Source organism: Capricornis sumatraensis, chromosome 12 (assembly GCF_032405125.1).
Source record: "Capricornis sumatraensis isolate serow.1 chromosome 12, serow.2, whole genome shotgun sequence".
NCBI lineage: Eukaryota > Metazoa > Chordata > Mammalia > Artiodactyla > Bovidae > Capricornis > Capricornis sumatraensis.
Window position 1 is genome coordinate 38,112,595 of NC_091080.1, and position 25,247 is coordinate 38,137,841.

A 25,247-nucleotide genomic window follows, 5' to 3' on the forward strand; every position below is an offset into this window, starting at 1 on the left:
TTGTTTTAAAGTGCATTATAAAATACATACTTATTGAAACTAAAAATTAGTTGAAACACAAAATTTCAGTCACTGACTTTAAATGCTGTAATAGCTAAAACTAACCTTGTACTAACTCTCATACTAACACATTTTTGAGCTCTAATATGCTAGAGCTGTAAGAGGACCTGAACAAAAACACGGTTATACAATAATACTCTCCAGGGAAGAGACCACATATATATAGTCTTTTTATCTTAATCACAAAAAAGTGAATGCCTAAATGCAGACAGTCCCTTTTTAGGTGAACCTACAAGGCCTGTTCCAATCTCTATACACTGGGGTTAAGATATTAACTGGTATTCTGCTTTAAAAAAAAAAAAAAGGGTAATGACTGTTCTCCTCTCACTTAGGTAGACTATAAACCTCCAAGAGATTCTTAAAAATACCTTTTTTAGATTAATACTACACTTGAGTTTTCTGAGAGTGGTTTGGGAAGATCCCTGTAATGCTTCCCAGATATTAAGCATGCTCCAATGTCAGTTCTCTGATTCTTTCACACCAGTTAAAATTTCAAGGGCTTATAATTTCAGACTGTATCAGCATTCTCCTTCCCGTTTTGAATCAATGGCCATTAACTCGGCAATTTACCAGCTTTGATCACATTTTTGCCAGTGCTCTTAAGACTAGCATAAAACTCAGAAAACAATAAAAATTCTATATCATTTTAACTCATTTCTGAACCTATTTGTGTCTTCCAGCTTGGCCCATATTCTGATCTTGAACACGGCGACCTTTCCCCATGACATAAGTAGTGGCTCAACTCTTGACACTGACTCTTCCTGATCTTCCCACAACCTAGCGGTGACAATACATTTTATTTCAACTTACACAAATAAATCCTAAAGTAACTACCTTGTCAGGCTGGGTGAAAAAACGAGCTGGCAGTACTGGGTCTTTAGGAGATTCCAAACTATATGTGGTGCTTTTTGACATGATGATATTCATGGCAACATCACATACAGTATACAGTTTCTGCAATGGGTATTAAACAAAAAGAAAAAATCAGGTACTTAAGTTGGCAAACTAGAATCTGTGAATTAGGAGTAATTCCAGAACATGCATTTAGTACGTAGTTTTCAGGACAACAGTGTAAGTTAATATACTTATTCTATTATTGTAATTAGTTTACTAGTAACAGCATTACTACCATTCTCTACTGATTCTATATTAACACGAATACTACTATTTACTACTAGTAGAAAAGACTGATGCTGTCTACAGAAGTCTTATACCCTATGCTCAAATGCTTAAAGTCAATACAGAATCATAACTATTTACAAAGAATTACATACTTCATTCATTTTTGCATCATCTGGTCCTTGGGCATCTTTTGTTTGTTTAATATTTTCTACCATCTTTCTGATAAACGCATGACTATTATTTTCATTTTTAGCCATTAGTATTTCCAGAACAAACCAAAGACACCTAAAAAATACCAAGAAAAAAATTCACTATTAAATACAGATATAATTCTAAATATAATGAACTCAAAGAGCAGAAAAAATTTAAAAGAAACAGCTAAAAATCAATAGAGAAAAAAAGTATGTCACATACATATTACAACATATCAGCAAGGTAGGTATGAGTTCATAACATCCTTTCTCAAAGTCTCACTAATTTTCCTAGGTAGACAGAAAAGTTAAAAAGAAACAGAAATGGTAGAAATAAAGCAATGATCTTAATCCTGAGCTGTGGCAGGGATGGAGGGCTGCCTGAAGCAGTAACTGGGTCATAAAGTGAAGACTCTCATGTGCTAAGATTGATTGTGGTTCTGACTGCAGTCTTTAGGAAACACGAACAATCGTGAGAGTCTTCATCAATAAATTGAGGGAAAAGTCAGGGCTGACAACTTTACATACTTAAGGGAAAAAACAAGTTTCAGTATCTCAGTTTCAGGGTAATTATATTAATTCTATGCAAGAAAAAAATGAAAGTCCTTTGTCTCTGTATTATGCATACAGAATGGGACAGAGTGATCGTACAGAGAAAATGGGAGAAGAGGGAAATGTGAAACAAGGCATCCTTCTGGAAGGGAAAAAAGTAACCTCTGAGACCGCAGGCATACGTTACAGTTTCTTTTCTCTGAGAGAAAGGAGATCACTCAGGGCTGTACTAGACCATTTATAAATACAGCCCCAAATATTTATTTAGTAAGTTTCAAGGAATATTTTATCATTTAAAAAAAAAAAAGTGTTCTGAGAAAGAGGAATGGCAAAAAGTTTTCCTTAGTATAATCATACTAACACAGAATTCATTTGGGAAAACTAATTGCTTATTTTTTAAAACTAGAAACTATGGCAAAAAGAGGGCAAAAGCCTTTTCTCTTGTCATGAGAAAATTACCAGTAATTTTATTCTCTTGAAACACCACAAATACTTAACTGTAAAATATTTCTATGACTCAAGAAACCAAGAGTTATTTTCCTTTAATAAGAAGCTAAAAGCATAAGAAATTAATTTATTCAAAACCACAGAGGTCACCCTTTACTATAACAGAAATAGGATCTCATCTCTATTTAAGGAAGTCTTACAAAGACTTCTCTAAATACCATTATATTCCCCCATCCCACACCCTGGCAGGTATATTCTTCTGGCATCTCAACAAGAATCTTTTAAAGAACTACAACTGTTATAAGCCTAATTTAGTCAGAGAATCAACAGTGAAGTATGGGAACAGTACCCTGGTTATCAACTTGGCCCATTATTAAATTAGACTATCTTTCTTCCTTATGGACAAAGACAGGAACTGCAAAGGAAATATGCTTACCATGTGAATAAGAGTGTTAATTCACTCCACATAAAAATCTATACAGTGCTTCAGAAGAAAGTAGGAAAAGATAAGAATTACAAAGCAAACTCTTTAATGGATAACTTCAATAGAAAAGAAATGCCAGACTGATAGAGAAACAGGACAGTAATACAGTAATTATGCTAAGTTGTTTTGGGAATTATATAAGAAATGAAATATGAAGAGACGGTAGGGGAAAAAAAGAGAACAAATAAGAAATGAAATAAATTTATCAGCAGGAAAGGGGAAAAAACTTCAGAAAATATGAAAATGGGATGGAAAAAGTCTTACTCTTTAACGTCTTTAAGTTGTTCAATATCCTGTACTTTGACATAATCTGGGTCATGCGCCAAAAGGTGAATTGTATATGGAACAACATACTCAGGTAGAAGAGACAGTAATTTTTCTGAAAAAGAAATAAAACAAAAACATCTAGATTAGAAAACCAAATCTGACTCATTCTCTTTCTCTCTCTGATACTCTATTTCTTGCATCCCAATAATATACCACAATATCACTGGAAGAAAAATACACTGAAAGGTCCAGTGCTGAGGTACATCATAAAGTTTATTCAGTTATCCATCATGGCCAATACTGATATGCCTACTAAATGCACCCTGTGCTGAGCCTACAAAGATGAATATTTCAATTTTCAACAGATATGAGAAAAAGTGACCCAAATTATACTCAAGACTAAGGAACATAAAATCTATTTTTCTTCTTATTAGTAACTCTAGGTTCAACACTCCCTTGTAAGTTGCTGCGCAAAAGGAAAACAACTAGTAAATCTTTCAGTCAGTATGGCACAAAAATAGAAAGTAAAGGTTGATACTATTTAATACAATTTACAACATAAAAACTGATAGAAAAGAACATTGTTTCTAGGGCATTTTAAATAACAATGAAGTATCTTTTCAGTTTAAATTCAAATGTTTTAATTTCTTGACTGAGATCAGTACAGTCCATTACACACAGAAATGGAAATCCTAACTAGTTTTAATAAAGGTTACCCAAAAGACCAAGATTCATACTCTGAGCAATTCTTTTTATATTTCCTACTCTTGTAATTTTAAATCAGATGTTCAGTCTAGAGTAAAATAATGTATGTGTCAACAAGGCACCAAATTTTCTTTATTCCTATCACTGAACTCAAAGAGAATAAGCGTGTGTGTAATATTCATTTCAAGGTACGTACAGAAGAAAAAAGTAACAAGGTTCAAAATTCAGTGAAATTTGAATTAAAGTCTATCAAACATGTAGTGAGTGCTTACTCTTTTCCAGACCTACTATTTTAGTAGGGCTTACTATTTTAAATATAAAGATGTGTAGGACTAGACACACACACACACACACATACACACACACACACACACACACAAGACTAGACAAAGCCCTCACAGTGAGCACAGGCAGGACCAGGACAGAAGCCCCACTTCACCATGAATAGTACCCTAAAATAAGAACAGCTAATAACTTCTGAGTACTTCTTTGGACCATGCATTATGCCAGGTGCTTTATATATATAACTTTTTAATCATAACCACCATAAGATACAAGTAAAACTATACCAATCTTACAAAAAGGAAACTAAGGCTCAGACTGCATAAACAACCTGCCCAAATACAACCAGTAAATGGCAGAGGTGGCAGAGGTGAGATTTAACTCCAGAACCCTCAAGGCGAAGTAGGAAGAGAAAGAAAGAAAGAGGGTCTCAAAACTGTAAGGATTCAAAAGGGGCAAACTTCTCTCCTTGGTTTTGTTTATTTGTTCGGCCAGAAGGGGGAGGCAAAATTTCCAAACAGTTGACAACAGAGAAAAAAAAGCTGGCTAGACAAATTTCAAATAATCCAGAGTACAAGGAGCAAAGAATTTACATTCAGGAGTAGCTAGAGAGAAAGTTTAAAACTCAGGCTGAGAGTTAACTGCAAAGGGTCATGCTAATGAGCTTCTACTTGATCCTCTGAGCAGAAAGGAGCCAACCAAGGTTTCAAGCAAGGAAATGATGTGAGCTGATCTGTTTTAGGAAGATAATTTTGACAGTGGTGTGGCTCGACTTGAGGCAGTGGAACATTTACAACAGGGAGTTAGTTAGGAGTAGATATGATAATCCAAGTGAAATACAGCAGGAAGGGGAGTTGGGAAGAAACAGTGAAGACACCCAAAAGAAGAATTAAGAGGATTTAGTGACCAATGAGAGGAAAAAAGAAGGCATGAGGAATGCCTGTGACTTCTGACTTGCATAAATGGATGGCTTTTAATGCTGTTGATCAAGTCATAGAAGTCAGGGACACAAAAACTAATAGTGTGGACGGAGTGATGTGAGCAGATTTTCAAAAGGCACACAGGACCCTGATATTAATGTCAGCTACAGGTGAGAACAACCAATAAAGTTTAGAGACCTGGACTTTTTTAAAGTAAGAGTACTTAGACAATCTTTATAAATGTACCTCTTACTGTTTCATTTACCTCCAAAGTTCCTGCTTTTTCCCCTTGGTCTTTGAGTCAGTTGCATAAAGAACTATGGGTTGATATTTAAATACCCATGCATTTGTATTTTAAAAATGACCTTTTATGAGGAAAAGTTGCTACTGAAAAACAGTAATAACAACTTACTTAATGAGGGCTGATTAGAATATAATAAACAACAGTAACGTCATTTTGTGTTCCACAAAACTGAAACTGGCAAGATAGGAAAGTACACTCTTCATTTTCACACAAGCTTACCGCTAACAGCTGCATGTTGTTTCAGATACTCCCGTCTCACATTGATATTTTTTACCAGACACTGCCTGGCATGAGCTCTTCTTTCTTTTACAGGGTCTTTTGCACAAAGTGCACAAATTGCCATATACTCAAGTGGAAGCCGTAATCGAGAAAGGCCTTTGTGAAGTTTCTGAGCAAATACTTGTCTTACTTGATAGCATTCATCCTGGAAGACATAATTATTCCATGTTACCTACATGGTATCAAAGAGGAAGTAACAACTTTGGACAGGAAATCCACTATATCAGGTAATCAGAAGAATAAACATAGCATGTGTACCCACAACCCGTGCTCCAGTTCACAGGACTGAGATGTGACAAGTTAATATGGAAGCCAGAGTGATAACTTGGACCTTAAAATGACTACCAGCTACCTGTGTGAGAACACATTGAATGTACTCTTAAAATAGATAAAAACTAGTAAATATTAGTCCACCTTAACTTAAATGAGATATATAAAAACAAGTCTGAATACTATCTCTTATTTACCTTTTTCATTTACTGAGCAAGATAAAACTCTGTCCAATTTATATATTTAGTTCTATCATTTAAAAAAATTGTTCAGATTAAAACACACAACTCCAAGGCAGGAGTTACTAATCCATTTCAGCAACATCATGTTCCTCTTAGTTCTATAAATGAACTGCTCATCACTGTGCCTGCTTTTCTCACACTACTCGCTCTCCTAAACCACCCACCTCCACTCTAGTAGCTAACCCGTCCTCATCTTCAAGGACAGCTCCCATACCATCTCTCTGGGTCATCCCAGTGCACCAGCCCCAAGCATCCTGTATCTTGCATCGAACCTAGACTGGCAATTCGTTTCTTATATGATGGTATGGGGAGGGAGGTGGGAGGGGGGTTCAGGATTGGGAACACGTGTACACCTGTGGTGGAATCATGCTGATGTATGGCAAAGCCAATACAGTATTGTAAAGTAAAATAAAGTTAAAAAAAAAAAAGGACAGCTCCCATATCTTCTAGAAATCACTGTGTAAATCTTTATTCTGAACCCTCTATGCATATCTAGTACTGTGCTCTGCTGGTACTCTGTGCAAATCTCCAGCCTAATATTTAGTACACAGTATGAAAAGGACTGGTTTATCTGTCTTATGCAGTGCTGTTTCTTGAAGCCAAGCCCTGTGATTTTACTCCTCTTTGTGCCTCAAAACCTAACACAGTGTCTGCTACAGATTATGAGAATTTTTTCTAAACTACAGGGAAAAGCTCGATATGACTTTTGAGCCATATATGAGATATACAAAGACTTTCATTATTATACTCCATCAATGAACACAATGTGTGGTATGTTTCATATTATTGCAACTTTATGTTTATTTCTTGTATCTAGAATGCTAATTTCGCTTTTCTTCAAAACCCAGGTTGCAACATCTTGCCCTTATCTTTAAATCTTTATTTTGTGCATCTTCTTTCATTTACTTTAAACTTCAGTTAACAATACGAAATACCCACTTTTAAAAAAAGTAGTCAAGTGCAGCTACTATGGAGAATAGTATGGAGGTTCCTCAAAAAACTGAAAGTAGAGTTGCCATACAACCCAGTAATCCCACTCGTGGGCACATAATCAGCAAAACCATAGTTCAGAAAGAGACCTGCTCCACCCCGTTCACAGCAGTGCCGGTTATGACAGCTACAACCTGGAAGCAACATAAAGGCCCATCCACAGATGAATGACAATACAACTCAGCCGTAAAATGAACGAAATACTGCCATTCTGCAGCAACAGGAATGGACCTGTGGGTTATCATACTAAGTGAAGCAGGCAGGTCAGAAAGACAGATACTATCACTTATACGTGGAATCTAAAATAAGACACAAATGAACCTATCTACAAAGCAGAACAGACACACAGAACAGACTTATGGTTGGTTGCCATGGGGGAAGGTAGAGTGGGGGAGGGATGAAATGGTAGTTTCAGGTTAGCAGATGCAAAGCATTATACACAGAATGGACAACAAGGTTCTACTGGATAGCACAGGGAACGAGATTCAGTATTCTGTGATAAACCATAATGGAGAAGAATATAAAAAATGTGTGTGTGTGTGTGTGTGTATACACACTACTGAATTACTTTGCTATATAGCAGAAATTAACACAACGCTATAAATCAACTATACTTCAATTTAAAAAAAATAGTAATTAATAGACAGAACTACTGTCTATTACCTATCCTTATATTCCACAAAACAAAGTTAAACTTATATCACCCCTTCTTCATTATCACCCCTAGAGGGAGAGGAATTTTCAGTATCCAATTATTCATTATGAAAATATCCAATTACAAGCAAACAATATAAGTAGAAGTCAAAATATCACAAATATATTCACAAATGAACACGCTATTCTTAAGACTATATTATAGATACAAACTAGTCAATATTATACTGGAGAAGAGAATGGTTACCCATGCCAGTATTCTTGCCTGGAGAATGCCATGGACAGAGGAGTCTGGGGGGCTACTGTCTATGGGGTTGCAGAGAGACAGAAATGACTGAGCAACTCTCACTTTCACTCAATACTATTATCTAATAATAATAAGCTATAGTGGAACATAACCTGCAGAAGCAAGCGGCATCACTATGCTCATCATACCTAAAACTAACACAATACTGTAAATCAAATATACCTCAATAAAGCAAGCAAACAAACAACAAAATACTGAAGAACACTCAAATATCCCTCCACACTACTTAGATACATTTCCAAGGCCATGTTTTTGTCATTCTTTCAGTAATCACTGACAATCTAATAATACGATGCAAATTAATTACGTCAACTGTGAATCACAGCAAAGGTAGGAGAGTTTCAAAAGGTCATTAAGATAATGTTAGGAAAAAACTGTCAAATCATATGCGAGGCAATTGACATATTTAACAACAAAAGATGAGAAAATTGACAAGAATGATGATACAATGGGTACAGCAAAAGAGAATCACCTAAATAAAGATTTAAAAGATGTGCTCCTGGGAAATGAGGAAGTCTTCCAATGTTTGCTCTGGTTTTTGCAAAGATTTACCCTTTTCACTAGTTTATAAAAAATAATATGAAGTAAAGAACAGATTTATCCTTTCAACTAGGTTATTAAACCAGTCAATCCTAAAGGAAATCAACCCTGAATATCCACTAGAAGGACTGATACTGAAGCTGAAACTCCAGTACTTTGGCCACTGATACGAAGAGCCAACTCATTGGAAAAGACCCTGATGCTGGGAAAGATTGAAGGCAGGAGGAGAAGTGGATGACAGAGGACAAGATGGTTGGATGGCATCACTGACTCAATAAATATGAGTTTGGGTAAGCTCCAGGAGACGGTGAAGGACAGGGAAGCCTGGCGTGCTGCAGTCCATGGGGTCACAGAGTCAGAGACAACTGAGCAACTGAACAACAAAGGCTATTAAAAATAGAAGTAAAGATTTACACTTTGACTAAGTTATAAAAACATGTGAAGCAGAGGATAGAGTGATACAATTTTTATCAGGAAAAATACACTCTCAAAAAAGCAGATACTTTATACTTTCATGTTTACGGTTATAACCAGTAATTGGTTCAACATAAGGAAGATGGTATCTAATACTACCAAATATTTTTCTGAAATAAAGTTCCAATCGAAGCTTTTATTCACTACTAAGAAATTCATTTTAGTCTGCATATTAAATAAACTTTTGTATTAATTCTGCTGTACAGTGAAGTATACTTTTTAAGTGTAAACTATTCTCAGAGTTATTTGTAGTATCTTGTAAATAGTTCAATTATTGTGTGTATTGCACTGTATTAACAGCACTTATATTTTCTGTTCTCCTAAGAGGTTATCTTAAGGGCTATAGCCATGACTCACCTTTGTATCTGAAGAACCTAGAACAACGCATAGCACATAGAAGTACACAGTACATTTTCATGAAGTGTATTCACATTCTAAAATACCTAGATTGGCCTGGAGAATTCCATAGACTGTATAGTCCATGGGGTCGCAAAGAATCAGACATGACTGATTGATTTTCAAGGGTTTCCCTGGTGGCTCAGCTGGTAAAGAATCTGCCTGCCTGCAATGAGGGAGACCTGGGTTTGATCCCTAGGTTGGGAAGATCTCCTGGAGAAAGGAAAGGCTACCCACTCCAGTATTCTGGCCTGGACAATTCCATGGGCTTGTATAGTCCATGGGGTTGCAAAGCGTTGGACACAACTGGGCCACTTTTGCTTTCAAGATTTGTATTATTGAATTTTTATTCCTCCAGATTTACTTTCTATTCAAATACATGACAAAGGCCACTGAGATACAACATTGCCTTTAACGAGCACAACTCAAGTAAATACAAATAAACCATAGGCATGTAACTAAGCACAAAACAAGTATGTATCAGGACTGTAGATAAAATCTGTAGGGGGATCCAAAGGAGATCTGTCGTAAGAATAAGAGCTAGTTTTGTGGAGAAGATTGTGTTTGAGCCTTGATTTGCAAAAAGGGTTGGATTTGGGTATGTAGAAATGAAGAGGGTGAAAATAAAATTAGAGGGAGGCAAACTACAGGTACATAAAAGAAAAAAAAATGTTCAGCTTCACTGAAATAAACATAGGTAAAGGGTGGTGTGCTAAACAGAATTTTTAAATGTATATGTGGGTCCAAATATTAGAAGGGCTTGAATGGCAAGGTAAAATATATGCAATTTTTCTTTCTTATGCGTACAAGCCCATAAATATTTCTGAACAGGGGCATAACATGACCAGAACTTGATAGGAAAATTTAACCCACCATAGAGAAGTCTCCCAACAGCACAGATAACAGCTAACAATGGGTAAAGCAATCAAAAGAAGGTATGAATAAAAAAGATGTAATAGATATCAAAGGACAGAATTATCTGTACTTTTGAGACAAGGTACAAACACAAGCAAATAGTCAAATATAAATCATGCTTTTAGGTCTAAGAAAGCCATTCACCTTTACTTCATGTTTCCTGAGGTTCTCTGTGTGTCAGGAAAGAGTAGATTTGGGAGAGATTCAGTCTTACACTCTCAGAAAATAAAAGTTTGAAAGTTCTGTTTGGTGTTGGAAGTGGGTCCAGAAACTTGAGAAGGGCCAGAAAATGTAGTTGTGAAGTATGACAAAAATCAGGAGACAAAAGCCAAAAAAAAAAGTATTTCAAAAATAAAGGTGCAATGAGTTGTGTCAAATAATGCCAAAAGGACATGTAAAATAAAGATTAAGATCATTGGACTGGGGGACTTAGTTAGATCATTTTTGGAAAAGAGGGAAAGCAAATGCTAAAATGTGAGCATTTTAGAGAGGATAAGAGAGCAGAGACAAGCCTGTGGTTGAAAGGAACAACAAAATTAGGAAAAAGCTTTGTTTACAATAGGGTAATCCCATATTTGTAAGTTGTGAGAATGTGCTAATAATTAACGTTTTACAATGACTACATGTTTCACAGTCAACAGAATTCTGAAACAACCTTTAAACTTAGGTAATTTGAACTTTCACATTGGGAATTTGGTGACTGAGATAGTAACACATACAGTATGCTAGAAAAGAAAGTCTCTAGAATTTAACAAGCATGGATGTTCTCTGGACAGAGTGGACATTTAACTAATGATCTGCACAAACTTACTATACACAGCAAGTTCCAAACAAAGTCCATCTCTCTTAACATCAATACTTGCCCTAATTTTTTAAAAAAATTTCTACTTAACAACCAATACCACTAATACCCTAAGAAATATCAGACCAAGAAGCCAATAAATTGATAGACTGCAAGTACTACCAATTTGAAAAATTAATTACATATGTTGTTTCCTAAGAAATTTAATATGCTATTTTTAAACAATTCTCATTTTATGGCAATATAAGGTTATTTCCAAAATTAAAGAGGGAATAGTAAACCAGAAAATCATGGGCTTTGCAAAAATCTCGTTTCTCATATTGCCTAGTCAAGTATCTGAACCAAAACTAAAATCATAATAAACAGATGTTTTAAATACTGGAGTACCACAAGTACTAAAAGTCAAAGAACACAAAGAATCATGTTCTGTACAACCAACCATTTTCCTTACATTGATAGCTAGAGCACACAGCTGATACTGTTCTAACGTGATAATCTCATGGTAACAGGGCTCCTGGGCCAGCTTCACAATTGCGCTCCCAGCAGCAAGTCGCAGGCGTGACATATCTGGTTTACTGAAAAATAAGCAAGAAAGAATATGAATTAGATTTCTAAACATCTGCATAAGAACATTCCTACTTTGTATATCTAATTATATAAAAATTCCTCTGGCCAATAAAAAAAAAGGGCAGAAAACATTTCAGTGATGCTGACCACTATATTATGCTTGGAAGATGGTGTCCAATAGTACAAAATTCTTCTCTTGAACACAAGTCTAAGCTAGTCATTGAATTTTCTTGTTCTACACAGAAAGCTTTCAGCCAAGCCTAGGACAAATCTATTTGTATGTTCAGTTGTTAGGTCTCAAGTCTTCCACTATGGATTTTTTGGGGGATATGTGTTTACTTATGTATTAGGCACAAAATGTCAAAACTTACTGATCATTCAACTAAAACTATGGTGTTAAGTACAAAAGAAGTTAACATAAAAGCAGGTACAGTAGATTTAAAAAATTACTATTTTTAGCTAGTATTCAATTTTGAAATATTATCAACAGCCTCTTTTTAAGGGAAGAAAATCTGTTGTAAAATGGGATGTACTTCAGCAATTAGGAAATTCTTGACTAGTAAATATATTTAAATAATCCTTCCTAATACAGAGAGATATCAGATGAATTACTGATTCACTGAAATATTGTAAGGAGGGAAGTTGCAACTCCTTAATTAGGACTCCCTATGTAGCTCCACAGTAAAACATTATTATTTGCTATACATACAAAAATACACCATACTCAGAGGGATGTAAAAGAGGTAAATCTTAATTAATCTTCCAGGATGCAAAAGAGACAAATCTTAATCTTCCAAGATCTAAAGATCTAGTTGGTTTAAGGCTCTTTCTTTATCTAACAATTATGTAAAAATATTTCCTGACTGTATGCCAACATTAATAAGGTTCTGAAGTTACAGGTTGCAGAGATATTTTCAGTTCATCAATAGCAATATTCCAAGTAGTTATTATAAGATAAATCACTCAACCACTGCTAAGGAAAGTCTGAACTCCTTGTTGGAATTTATTTAGTAAAATTTAAAAAGTAACTAATTAAAATACTCTGTGTGTGTGTGTGTGTGTGCACGTGCACACACACGCACACTCAGTCATATCTGACTCTTTGTGACCCCACGGAATGCAGCTTGCCAAGCTCCTCTGTCCATTACAACAATGTTTTTGAAGACTAGTTTGAGAACACAGACCCAATGAGAGCTCCCGCAGGTGGGACAGGTCTGGCCTTAGCAGCTGTGGGCTTTGCGGGCACGTACACTCGGGGACTGGGCTAGGCTAGGGTCTGCAGTGCCTCCATAGCTCCCACAGCAGGTCCAGGTATGCAACTACTATAGTCTTGGGACCTGACTTCAGTGTATCTGCACTGGTGACCTTGTGAAAACAACTCCTGAGAGACACCAAGAGCAACTGCCAGCATATCCACGCTTAAAGTAAGGCAAAGGCAGTGCCAGCAACAGTGCACTTTGTGAGCTCACACAAAAGGTGAAGGTGATGCAACAGAGCACACTCACAGGCACACAGCTCCAGGGGAGCAATACTCAGTGGCTCTTCTTCTGCTGGGGGCTTCCAATCCTACCACCCTTGCACTACAGATCAGAAACAGATCGGGGGCTTCTACTCCCAGCAACTTGGGAGCAGATCCTGCCCCAACAGGGCAATGACAACCAAAGACCAAAGAGGAGTCCCAGTCACTATCCTGTGCAGGCTCTGGTCACTGCAACATCTGTCATAGCTCCTATCAAGGGGATACTGGCCAGCATACACGGAGGGAACAGGCTGCAGGCCTTCATACTGAAAAACAGCCCTCACACCAAAACATATTAAACTTACACAGGCTACACAGGGTCAATCCCCACAGAAAAACAGCCCTCAAAGACCACAGCAAACAACTGCTCTAGACTCACAGGGCAAAAGAAATAAAAGTAAAATAAAGAAGCAGAAAAAGCACTCCCTATTAAAAGACAGAATTCCCCTGAAAGAACAATGAAACATTTCTTCAGTCTAACAGACACTGAATTCAAAATGGAGAAAATGAATGAAAATACTACAGGAATTAAGAAAGGCCACTGATAGAGATGCAGATTACTGTGAAAAGGAATTGCAAACTATAAGCAGGGGCCAAGGAAAAAACATAGAATTCATTAGAAGAGACCAAAGCTGAACTAAAGGCTATAGACAGCAGAAGGAATAAGTGATCTGGAAGACAGAAAAATGGAAATTACCCAAGGAGATCAGCAGACAACCACCCCCTAAAAAAAGGCAATATAAGAGACCTATGGGATAATATGAAGCATCCAAATCTATGCATGATAGGGATTCTGGAAGAAAAAAAGAGAAAGGGGAATGAACATGTTCTTGAAGAAATTATGGCTGAAAACTAACCAGGCCTAAAGAAAGAAATAGATATCCAAATAGAAGCACAAAGTACCCTTAACAAGATAAATCCAAAGAGACTTATACCAAGACACATTATAATAATCTTAAAGAGGATTTTTAAAGGCAACAAGAGAACAAGAGTTAACTACAAGGGAACCCCCAAAAGGCTATCAGCTCATTTCTCTACAGAAACACTGTAGGCCAGAAGGGAGTAGCAAGATAAGATATATTCAAAGTCCAAAAGTGAAAAATCTGCAACCCAGGATACTACAGCCAGCAAGACTATCCTTTAGAATAGAATGAGAAATAAAGAATTTCTCAGACAAACAATAACTTAAAGAATACAATACTAAACCTATCTTCAAGGAAATATTGAAAGCTCCTCTCTAAGTAGAAAACATGCAAGAATCTATAAGAAAGAGAAAATCACAATTGGAAAGTAAATCACTGAAATAAGTACACAAATTATTTAAAAGAATAAAATTACTGTGAAAGCAATGATTACCAAAATGAACAGCAAAAGTGTCACCATGAGGATGTAAAAGGACAACAAAATTATAAAATGTGGGAGAGGAGAGTAAGAAAATATAGATTTGTCTTTTCCTAGAATGTGTTTCAGTTTGTATGATTACCAATCTAAAGCAAGTAGGTATACAAACGGGTTTAATATATTTGAAAACCAGGGCAAGCACAAATCAAAAATGTAAAAGCAGATTAACAAAAATCAAAAAGAAGAGAATACAAGAATAATACAAAAGAAAACCATCAAACCACAAACCTAAAGTCAGCAGACGGAAGGAAATAATAAAGATAGGAATAATAAACAGAGGAAATAAATAAAAGAGATTTAAAAACAATACCAAAAAAAAAAAATCAATAAAACCAAGAGCTGATTCTTTGACACGGCACACAAAAATTGACAAACCTCTGACCAGGCTCACCAAGAACAAAAGACCCAAATAAACAAAATAAGAAATCAAAGAGGAGAAATCACAACTCAAACTGCAGATATACAAAGAAACCGAAAGAGAATTACTATGAACAATACTATGAACCTAGAAGAAAAGGACAACTTTTTAGAAACATACAACCCACTAAAAAGCAAGAAGAAACAGATAACCAGACCAATCTCTAGAAATGATACAGAATCTGTAATTTTAAAAAGCAAACCAAAAACACTCCCTATAAACAAAACTTCAAGACCAGATGGCTTCACTGGGGAATTCTATAAAACATACAAAAAAGAACTTCTTAAACTCTTCCAAAAGAGTGAATAGGAAGAAAACACTCCCAGAGACATTCTATGAAGTCACCATTACCCTAAAGTTTGGTAATGAAGTTACCAAAACCAGACAAAGACACCATCAAAAAAGCAAACTACAGGTCAATATCTTTGATGAATAAACACAAAAGTTTTTAAAGTATCAGCAACCTGAATTCAACAACACATAAAAAAGGTCATACACCATGACCAAGCTAGATTCACCCCAGGGCCACAAGGATAGCTCAACACATGCAAATCAATCAATGTGATACACCATATCAACAAAAGGAAGGATTAAAACCACATGATTATGTCAATAGATGCAGAAAAAGCACTTGATAAAAGTCAATATTCATTCATGATACAAAACCCTTATGAAAATGAGTATGGAGGGAACATAACAACATAATAAAAGCTATTTATGATGAACCCACAGCGCATATAATATTCAACAGTAAGAACTTGAAAGCCTTCCCAGTATACTCTGGAAAAAGACAAGGATGCCCACTCTCACCACTTCACTTCAACATAGTATTGGAAGTCCCAGCTAAAGCAGAGAAGGAAAGGAAATAAAAAGTATTCAAATTGGTAGAAAAGAGGTACAAATTATTATTATATGCAGATGATACAATATGGAAAACTCTATAAAGACACCACACAGAAACTACTAAAACTGATAAATGAACTCAGCAAGGTAGAAGGATATGAGATTAATATACAGAAACAGGCTGCATTTCTTTACAGGAACAATGAAATATTGGAAAGCGAGTGTAAACAAACAATCCCTTTTAAAATTATACCACCAAAATAAAATACTTAGGAATAAATCGGACCAAGGAAATGAAAGACTTATATATTGAGAAATACAAAATATTAATAAAGAAAACTGAAGATGATTCAAAAAATGGAAAAACATCCCAGCTCTTGAATTGAAAGAGTTAACACTGTTATTAAAATGGCCATACTATTCAAAGCAACCAACAGATTTAAGGCGATACCTATCAATTTACCCATGAGACTTTTCACAGAATTAAAACAAATAATCCTAAAAGGTAAATGGAACCAAAAAAGACTCATAATTGCCAAGGCAATCCTGAGGAAAAGTACAAGCAGGAGGCATTGTCCTCCAGGCTTCAGACAATACAAAAAAGCTCCCATAATCAAAACAGTATGTTATTGGCACAAAAACAGACACTTGGATCAATGGAACGGAATAGAGAGCCCAGAATAAATCCACAAACCTGTGAACAATTAATCTTTGACAAAGGAAGCAAGAATATTCAATGAGGAAAAGACAGTCTCTTCATCAAGTGGTGCTGGGAAAGGTGGACAGCTGTATGTAAGTCAATCAAGTAAGAACACACTCTCACACCATACACAGAAATAAACTCAAAATGTCTTAAAGACTTAAAAACAAAACGACACCATAAAACTCACAGAAGAAAGCCTAAATATTCTGACACAGATCACACAATGTGTTCATAGATAGGTCAGGCTCCCAAGGCAATAGAAATAAAAGCAAAAATAAACAAATGGGACCTAATTAAACTTACAAGCTTTTGCACAGCAAAGGAAACCACAAACAAAATGAAAACACAACCTAGGGATAGGCAGAAAATATTTGCAAATGATGTGACAAATAACAGCTTTTTTTCCAAAATACAGAAACAGCTCATAAAACTCAACAACAATCAAGCCAATCAAAAAATAGAAGATCTAAATATACATCTCTCCAAAGGAGACATACAGATGACCAATAAGTACATGGAAAGATGCTCAGCGTTCCTAATTACTAGAGAAATGCAAATCAAAACCACAATGAGGTACCACCTCACACCAGTCAGAATGGTCATCGTTAAAAAGCATACAAACCACAAATGCTGAAGAAGGTGTGAAGAAAAGTTCCTTCACTTTCGGTAGGACACTGTTCTTATACTGTTGGTAGGAATGTAGATCAGTGCAGCCACTATGGAAAACAATATGGAGGTTCTTCAAAAACTAAAAACAAAGTTCCAGCAATTCCACTCCTGGACATACACCAAGACAAAACTAACCTTAAAAAGATAAACGCACCCTTATGTTCACTATTTGCAATAGCTAAGACATGGAAACCAGAGAAGGCAATGGCACCCTGCTCCAGTACTCTTGCCTGGAAAGTCCCATGGATGGAGGAGCCTGGAGGGCTGCAGTCCATGGGGTCGCTGAGGGTCGGACATGACTGAGTGACTTCACTTTCATGCACTGGAGAAGGAAATGGCAATCCACTCCAGTGTTCTTGCCTGGAGAGTCCCAGGGACGGGGGAGCATAGTGGGCTGCCATCTATGGGGTCACAGAGTCGGACACGACTAAAGTGACTTAGCAGCAGCAAGACATGGAAACAACGTAAATGTCCATCGACAGATGAATGGACAAAGAAGATATGGTATGTGTATACAGTGGAATATTACTTAGCCATCAAAAAGATGAAATTCTGCCATTTGCAACATGAATGGAACTAGAGATTATCATACTAAGCAAAGTCAGAACGAGACTTATATGTGGAATTTAAAATGTGACACAAATCACAAATCTACAAAACAAAAACAAACCAGAAATAGAAAAAAGACATGTGGTTGCTAAGGGGGCAGAGGTGTAGAGGAGAAAAGGATTGGGAGTTTGGGATTAGCAGAGGCAAACTTTTAGCTATAGGATGGATAAACAACAAGATCCTACTGTATACCACAGGGAACTATATTCGATATCCTGTGACAAACTACAATGCAAAAGAATATGGAAAGGCATATATATATATGTATGTATTTAACTTGATCACTTTGATGCATAGCAGAAATTGACACACTATTGTAAATCAACTGTACTTCATTAAATTTTTTTTAAAACTGCAGACAGATCCAATGTAATTCACACACGCTTATAGAATTCAAGAACACATGTGATTTTGTTAAAGAAAACTATGAATAAAACAGGTGGCATGAGACCTAAGTATGCACATAAATAATATAATTAGTAAATTTGAGACAAAACGTATCAATACTAAGGAAATTTTTCTAATTATTATGTAACTCTTGGATGCTAACATAAATTATAAGAGTAGAAGGTAGAGACAACTAATTTTACTGAAAAGGTAATAAATGAGTTATACATGTGGAATACCTTACAGAATTTTCTTTTTTGATCTGTTTGAGAAGAATGTGTTAATGCTAATATTCTATGCAAAAAGTACTGTATGAGCAAAACATATAAGAAATGAAGCAAAGATAGCAAAGTATTAAGCAGTTGACAATTACCATTTATATTTGGTCCTAAAGACTTTAAGCTAGATGTGTATACACACACACACACACACACACACACATGTATATATATAAAAGGTGGGGGAAGTTACTCTCATATTTTTAACTACCAATAAGATGCTATAAATGGCACCTGTATTTTCACAGAGGACGAACTTCTAAATTTTGGCTAATTCTGACATAATCACTACCATCAATATACCTAATTACTATGTGCTGGGCAGTGTTTTAAATACATTAAATATACTAACTTTTTGACTATCATAATAGCTAGATGAGATAGTTATTAATCACCATCTCTGTATTACAGCTGAAGAAACTGAGGTACAGAGCAGTTACAGTAACTTGCTGAAAGGTACCAAGCTGCTAAGATGTGGTCCCAGGATTTGAATCTGGAATCCGCAGTTCATGTTTTCAGTCACTAGACTATACATCTTTCAAACAAAACAAACAAAAAAGTATGTGTATTTTTAATACTTTGTGTCAAGTGCGTTTTCCACATATGCATTTATTTTTACTTCTGGAGAGCCAATTCCATTGGGAAAAACCCTGATGTTGGGAAAGACTGATGTCAAAAGGAGCAGGGGGTGGCAGGGGATGAGATGATTAGATAGCATCACCAACTAAATGGACATGAGTCTGAGCAAACTCCAGGAGACAGTGGAGGACAGAGGAGTCTGGTGTGCTAGAGTCCATGGGGTCGCAAAGAGTCAAATATGACTTAGCAACTGAATAACAACAACAATACTTCTGGAAACAGATTCAGGTAAGTTGCTTTCTATTCGGTCTGTTCTTCTGCATTTAGATATTAACAAGAATGTGAAACACCAGCTACTGATTGGTACATTAACAATTTCATATGAGGTATTAAAAAAAGTAAACATCTACTGTTAAAAATACTTTAAAGCGTTCAGCAGTAATCTGCACTAGACATGGGACTGTCATTTTGAAATAACCACTATACAAAAGCCTATTACAATAAAAGTATATGCGAATCTACAAATCTGTATTTTATTTAAAAAGAAACAATCATTCAAATATTACATCAGATGTTAACATATTGTGTAATCCAAAGAATGCTGAAGCTGTAATTACATACCTAATTTTCCCTTGTTCTGTCAAGTCTCCATCACTGTGCAATATTGTTGTAAGCAATCTTAAAGTAGAAGTTCCTGATTTACTGTGATTATTTTTCATTCCAAGTAGCCATCGAACCATCATTTTAATAGCCTGAATCTATTTAAAATACAAATTGACACAACATTGCTACTGTCCAAAGAAACTCTACATTAGCTTTGAAAAAGAATGAAGAAATGTTTTTAATAGATGCATTTTAAGAAAAGGAAAGAAAAAATTATTTTTATTTGCATGTGTGAAGATAACTTTGAATGTTTTAAAAATGTCTCACATTCCACCTCCTGGTAATTGACAAATGAATGATTTACCTAAAAACTGGTTCTTCCTGCTTTTTAAAAAAATGTTTCTCCAACACTCTACCCTTTAGAATCCACAGTAAAATCATGTTAACTTCCCTAATCCATAAAGTTCCCAAATGCAAATCATATTCCATCTTTTCTAAGAGTTTATACCACCTTACATTTGTACTGTATTTTTCATAATTATGAAGTACTTACTATCAATATAGGTACTTTAATACCTGTTACTGCCTCTAATATTTGGAACAACCCTTTCTGAAGGGGTGCAACACATTTTCTCTTTTTTACATATTACCTTACTTTTATAGATCTGAAGCTTCAGAGCTAAATGGGTTTTAGACTGTGGTATGTGGCTTACACTCTTCAGATTCTCTTCCTTGGCCACTTCATAACCATGAACTTAAGTGCAGGCTGCCTGCCTTCTAACACAGTGTTGTCCAACTATACAAAACTGCTGCTTGAGACCAATGCAGAGAAAACTGGTTCATACTAGAACTCAAAACCAGCATCATTCAATGATGCTAAAGAAAGACTGCCCTACAGGTCTGGAGAAATAGTATTAGAATCTGAAACTGCAATAATGTGAAAAAGTAGTTCACAGTATGAAACATAAATATACAACAAAATTATTTCTAAGAAAGTATAATTAGTAAAACAATATTTAATGTATTTGTTCTTGGCCTTCATACCTTGGGCAGCAGACTGAGGTCTATATTACAGACTACATATGGTTTTAGAGAAGTAATACTCCTACAGAAGCGATAAGCAATCTTTTACATATGACTTCTAACTCAAGAAATTACAGGCTGAATTTTTTTAAATAAAAAAGTTTATCAAATCCCATGGAAAAGATGTACGTGCATGCTCAGTTGTGGCCAACTCTTTTGTGACTGTATGGGCTGTTGCCTGCCAGGCTCCTCTGTCCATGGGATTTCCCAGGCAAGAATACTGGAAACGGGTTGCCGTTTCCTCCTGCAGGGTATATTCCTGACCCGGGGATCGAACCCTTGTCTCTTGCACTGACAGGCAGATTCTTTCTCTTGCATTGGTAGGGTGATTCTTCACCACTAGAGCCGCCTGGGAAGCCCTGCTGAACAATCTTAAAACCTGGATGACCATCGTTACTGAAAGGAGAAGGTACTTAAGGCCAGCATTGTCTTTTGCCATTAAGATATTGATATCTAAGAAAAAGTAACATGGAAGGAGTTTTCAAACTCTTTTTATTTTCCAAACTAGATTATGTGCAGCTGTCCAAAGTCTCAGGTTTCTCAGTTTTGCCCTATACTCTCATGGCCCAAAGGATGTCACAGAATAAACATAAAACCTTGAGTTATTTCAATAGCCATATCTTTATAACAGGAACCATTAGCACCTATAATATAATAATAATAGGGTATATTAAGTAGATTAAAATCAGCAGATCTGTGCATATCACTCACTTTGACCATTGTTTCAGGTGAAACCTCTTCATCTGGAACCCAAAGCTTAGTTGTCTTTTTTCCTGGAAGCTAAACAAAAATTAAGGACTTTGAGATACAAATTCTCATGTGTAATTAATATTTAGAGAATGAATGAAATTTTTACCTTCTACAACAACAGTCATTATATATGAATATGTTTTCTGTTACTTATGCAAAAAGGTTGAAAGACCTGTCTTCACTAGCACCAAAATGAACCTTACGCCTCCAGCTCCAGTGGGTTCTTTGCAGGTATGAGACAGGACTGACTTTAACAACTTATGTACACTTCCTTACTTAACCCCCTTTAAGACTAATGTTTCATTTATTTAAGGCAGTCGGCAAAGAATAGGATAAAAATCAATGGAGCCAAAAAGGATACAGATGAGCCTTGAATAAGACAAGTTTGAACTGTGCAGGTCCACCAACATGTAGATTTTAAGTGAATATATACTACAGTGATACACTATACACAATCTATGTTTGACTGAATCACAAATGCCCAAGGAACCACATACAGACAGCTGACTATAAATTATAAAAAGATTTTTCCACAACACAAAGGGTTGGCAGCTTTAACTTTCATTTTGCTCAATGGTCAGCTATAGTTCATAAACAAGGGGGAAGGTAGCTGCAAAAGTCTTGAGCAGGGAACAAATATAAAGGTTTGCAGCTGAAGTAACAGAAAATATACATTAGTATCTTCCTACTTAAAGGCAACACACACTTACACCCACACACCCCACCCCACACCCATCCCTCTTACCCAGTTAGCTGGGCTGGGAAGCAAAAAAGTCAAAGTGTTAGTCAGTCATGTCCAACTCTTTGTGACCCCAAAGACTAGCCGGCCAGGATCCTCTGTCCAAGGAATTCTCCAGGCAAGTATCCTGGAGTGGGTAGCCATTCCCTTCTCCAGGGGATCCTCCTGACCCAGGGATCAAACCCAGGTCTCCTGCACTGTGTACTGTTTGCCGTCTGAGCACCAGGGAAGCCCAGAAAACAAAACCAAAACTATAGAAAAGTTTCAAAAAACAGAAAGAAAACAAACAAAAAAAACAGAGCAAGAGGACTGACATCTCCAGAAAAACACAGAAAACACCCTCCAAAAAGTCATCTTTTTAGAACAATCATAGAGTTATACTGAGATGATAAACTGAATGTATTGAGAGGTGGAATTTACTCATTGCCAGTAGCAGCCAGGCAATAAGTAAGGTGATCAAAGAGCTGAACCCAATCTTGGAACACAGGAGATCCCATTTTTACCTCAACTTGACATGTGTAATTTCTAGTTGGAAATAGAAATCAAAGAGCACCTCAGATGACCTTCTGGCAACAGGATAGGTAGTTCCAATACAGAAGGCAAGTTCCCCAAACACACAAAGCTTTTTACAAATAGTTTAAGGACCAAGTCTTCAGGACAGAAGTGCCTTCAAAGCATGAAGTGGAAATAATGAAAAAAAGAATCTCATTAGAAACATACTGATGAAATTTCTGAACTAAGAACATCCCCCAAAATCCCAAAGCTCCCATGGAGGAACCTACCAAAAAAGAAATAAGAACCACATCAACTTCAGATTTCTTGGTGGCAAGACTACATGCCAAAAAACAATGTTCTGAATTTTCCACAGCCAAGAGAGTTGAAAAACAGAATTCTAATATTTAAGAACAGGGAGAAAAATATTTTCAGAAATCTTTCAAATTACAAGCCAGTTTGAAAGAATTATTCAAAGATGTCTTCCACATAAATATTTAATTCACAAGAAAATTCAATCAGCACAAATTATTACAAATAGAAAATAAAAAACATCATAAGGTAAACAGACAGGTTCAAAAATAAAAAAACCATAATAGATGCAACAAAACTAAAATCAACAAACAAAAAATCTAAAAATAATGGACAAATATACTAGTCAAGATGAAAAAGCATATAAATGGAGTATGGAGTTAAATGGGATACTAATATTTTAATAAAAAGGATACTGACATATTTTCCTTTAATCTTATAATATAAAAAATTATGAACATCTGTAAAACCAGCAGGATAATGTCAAATAACCAAAAATGATTTTTTTAAAAAGATTAAAAACCATCATCAGAGCAGAATACTTGAATATACCTCTTTCAAAAACTGATAGATGAAGTTGAGATAAAAAAAGATAAGTATAGGAAATACATGTTGAAATATAAGAAAATATGTAGCAATAAAATACTCATGGATAAGGAAACAATCAAAATGGGCCTGTCTCATGATGAAAAGTGAAAAAGAGTTTAGCACAAGATAGTAAGATAAAAACTATAAAATAACTTCCCAAATTCACCACCAACAAAATAATTCTTAAAACTGAAATAACTAATAAAGCTGTATAAGAGAAATATTTAAATCTGCTTACAGAGAAAACTATAAAATTTTACTGAAAGACATTGTAGATGAGCAAACTAAGCAATGAGAAAAAATAGAGGCTGTATAAGAATGATAATAGCACTGCAGATGATTGGAAGGAGAGATCACACCATAAATTATGCTGGGAAAGTTGGTTCTCCTAATGGAGAATAGAAAGAAAGGGAGATCTTGAGTCACAGCATACAAAAAAAGCAAAAAAAGAAAAAACAAAACCAGATGGATTAAAATTTTTATGTGTGAAAAGAAAACCTTAAAACTTTTAAAACAACGTATGAGAGACTATGACAATGGGATAGGAAATAATTTCTTAAACAAGATATAAAAAGCACTAACTATAAGAGAAAAGAATGATAAATTTAGTTACATTAAAATTAATAACTTTTGTTCAAAAGACACTATGAAGGGAATAGAAAGACACACCATAAATGAGATTTCATGAACACATTTTAACATGTACCTGAAAAAAAAATTAAGTGTGTAAAGATTACCTGTGAGTAAAACATAAACAACCCAAGAAAGGAAAAAAGGCAAAAGACATCAAGAGGAATTTCAGAAAAGAGGCAACATGAATGATGACTTGACATAAACATTCTTAGTAACCAGGAAAATGCAAATTAAGAGATATTACTTTGTATTAATTAGATGGACAAAAATTAAGAAATGTGACAATAATGTCATATGCTGACGAAAGGAAAATAAGGTTTTACAACCAGTCTGAAAAATACTTCAGCAATAAATTGAAAAATGTACAGACTGATGGTCATAAGTATACCACTCTTGTGAATGTAACCTGGAGAAATCTGTACTCATATGCATCAGATGGTTCTATAAAGAAGAAAAAAATCACAATAGTACTGTTTAGAACAAGAAAGAAATGGAAAGACACCATGTGTCCATTAAGAAAATGAGATATACTCCACACAATGATATAATACAGAGCAATGAATAAATGAACTACAGCTAGATTCAACATCAAGAGTTATTCTAAGAAACAAATCCGTAATAATGATGGCAAGTCACCCAAAAATATATCAATATATGGTATAAAATAATTTATAAAGCCTAGGAACAAGCAAAACTAAACAAGTACATTGTTTTGAGATAAATATACAGTAAAATGGTGCTTTGTGGTTAGCTGGGGCAGGAAAAAAAAAAGAAAATTTGGAGAGTAACATCACCAGATGCTAACAGTTCATGGGTATTGAAAAGAGAATAACTGAGATGTAAGCCTGGCACTAAAATTGCTTTTCTGATA

At 35.5% G+C, this 25,247-nt stretch overlaps 1 protein-coding gene across 1 annotated transcript in view; it reads right to left on the minus strand.

The window, feature by feature from the left end:
• PDS5B (PDS5 cohesin associated factor B) overlaps positions 1-25,247 on the minus strand; it is a 164,107-nt gene that overhangs the window by 15,856 nt on the left and 123,004 nt on the right. Inside the window, exons 22-28 of the mRNA XM_068984336.1 lie at positions 21,574-21,642; positions 19,798-19,934; positions 11,655-11,778; positions 5,554-5,758; positions 3,121-3,235; positions 1,335-1,467; positions 895-1,014 (exon numbers count right to left, since the gene is read on the minus strand). Coding sequence (XP_068840437.1) covers positions 895-1,014; positions 1,335-1,467; positions 3,121-3,235; positions 5,554-5,758; positions 11,655-11,778; positions 19,798-19,934; positions 21,574-21,642 — 903 coding nt within the window. The remainder of the gene's footprint in view (positions 1-894; positions 1,015-1,334; positions 1,468-3,120; positions 3,236-5,553; positions 5,759-11,654; positions 11,779-19,797; positions 19,935-21,573; positions 21,643-25,247) is intronic.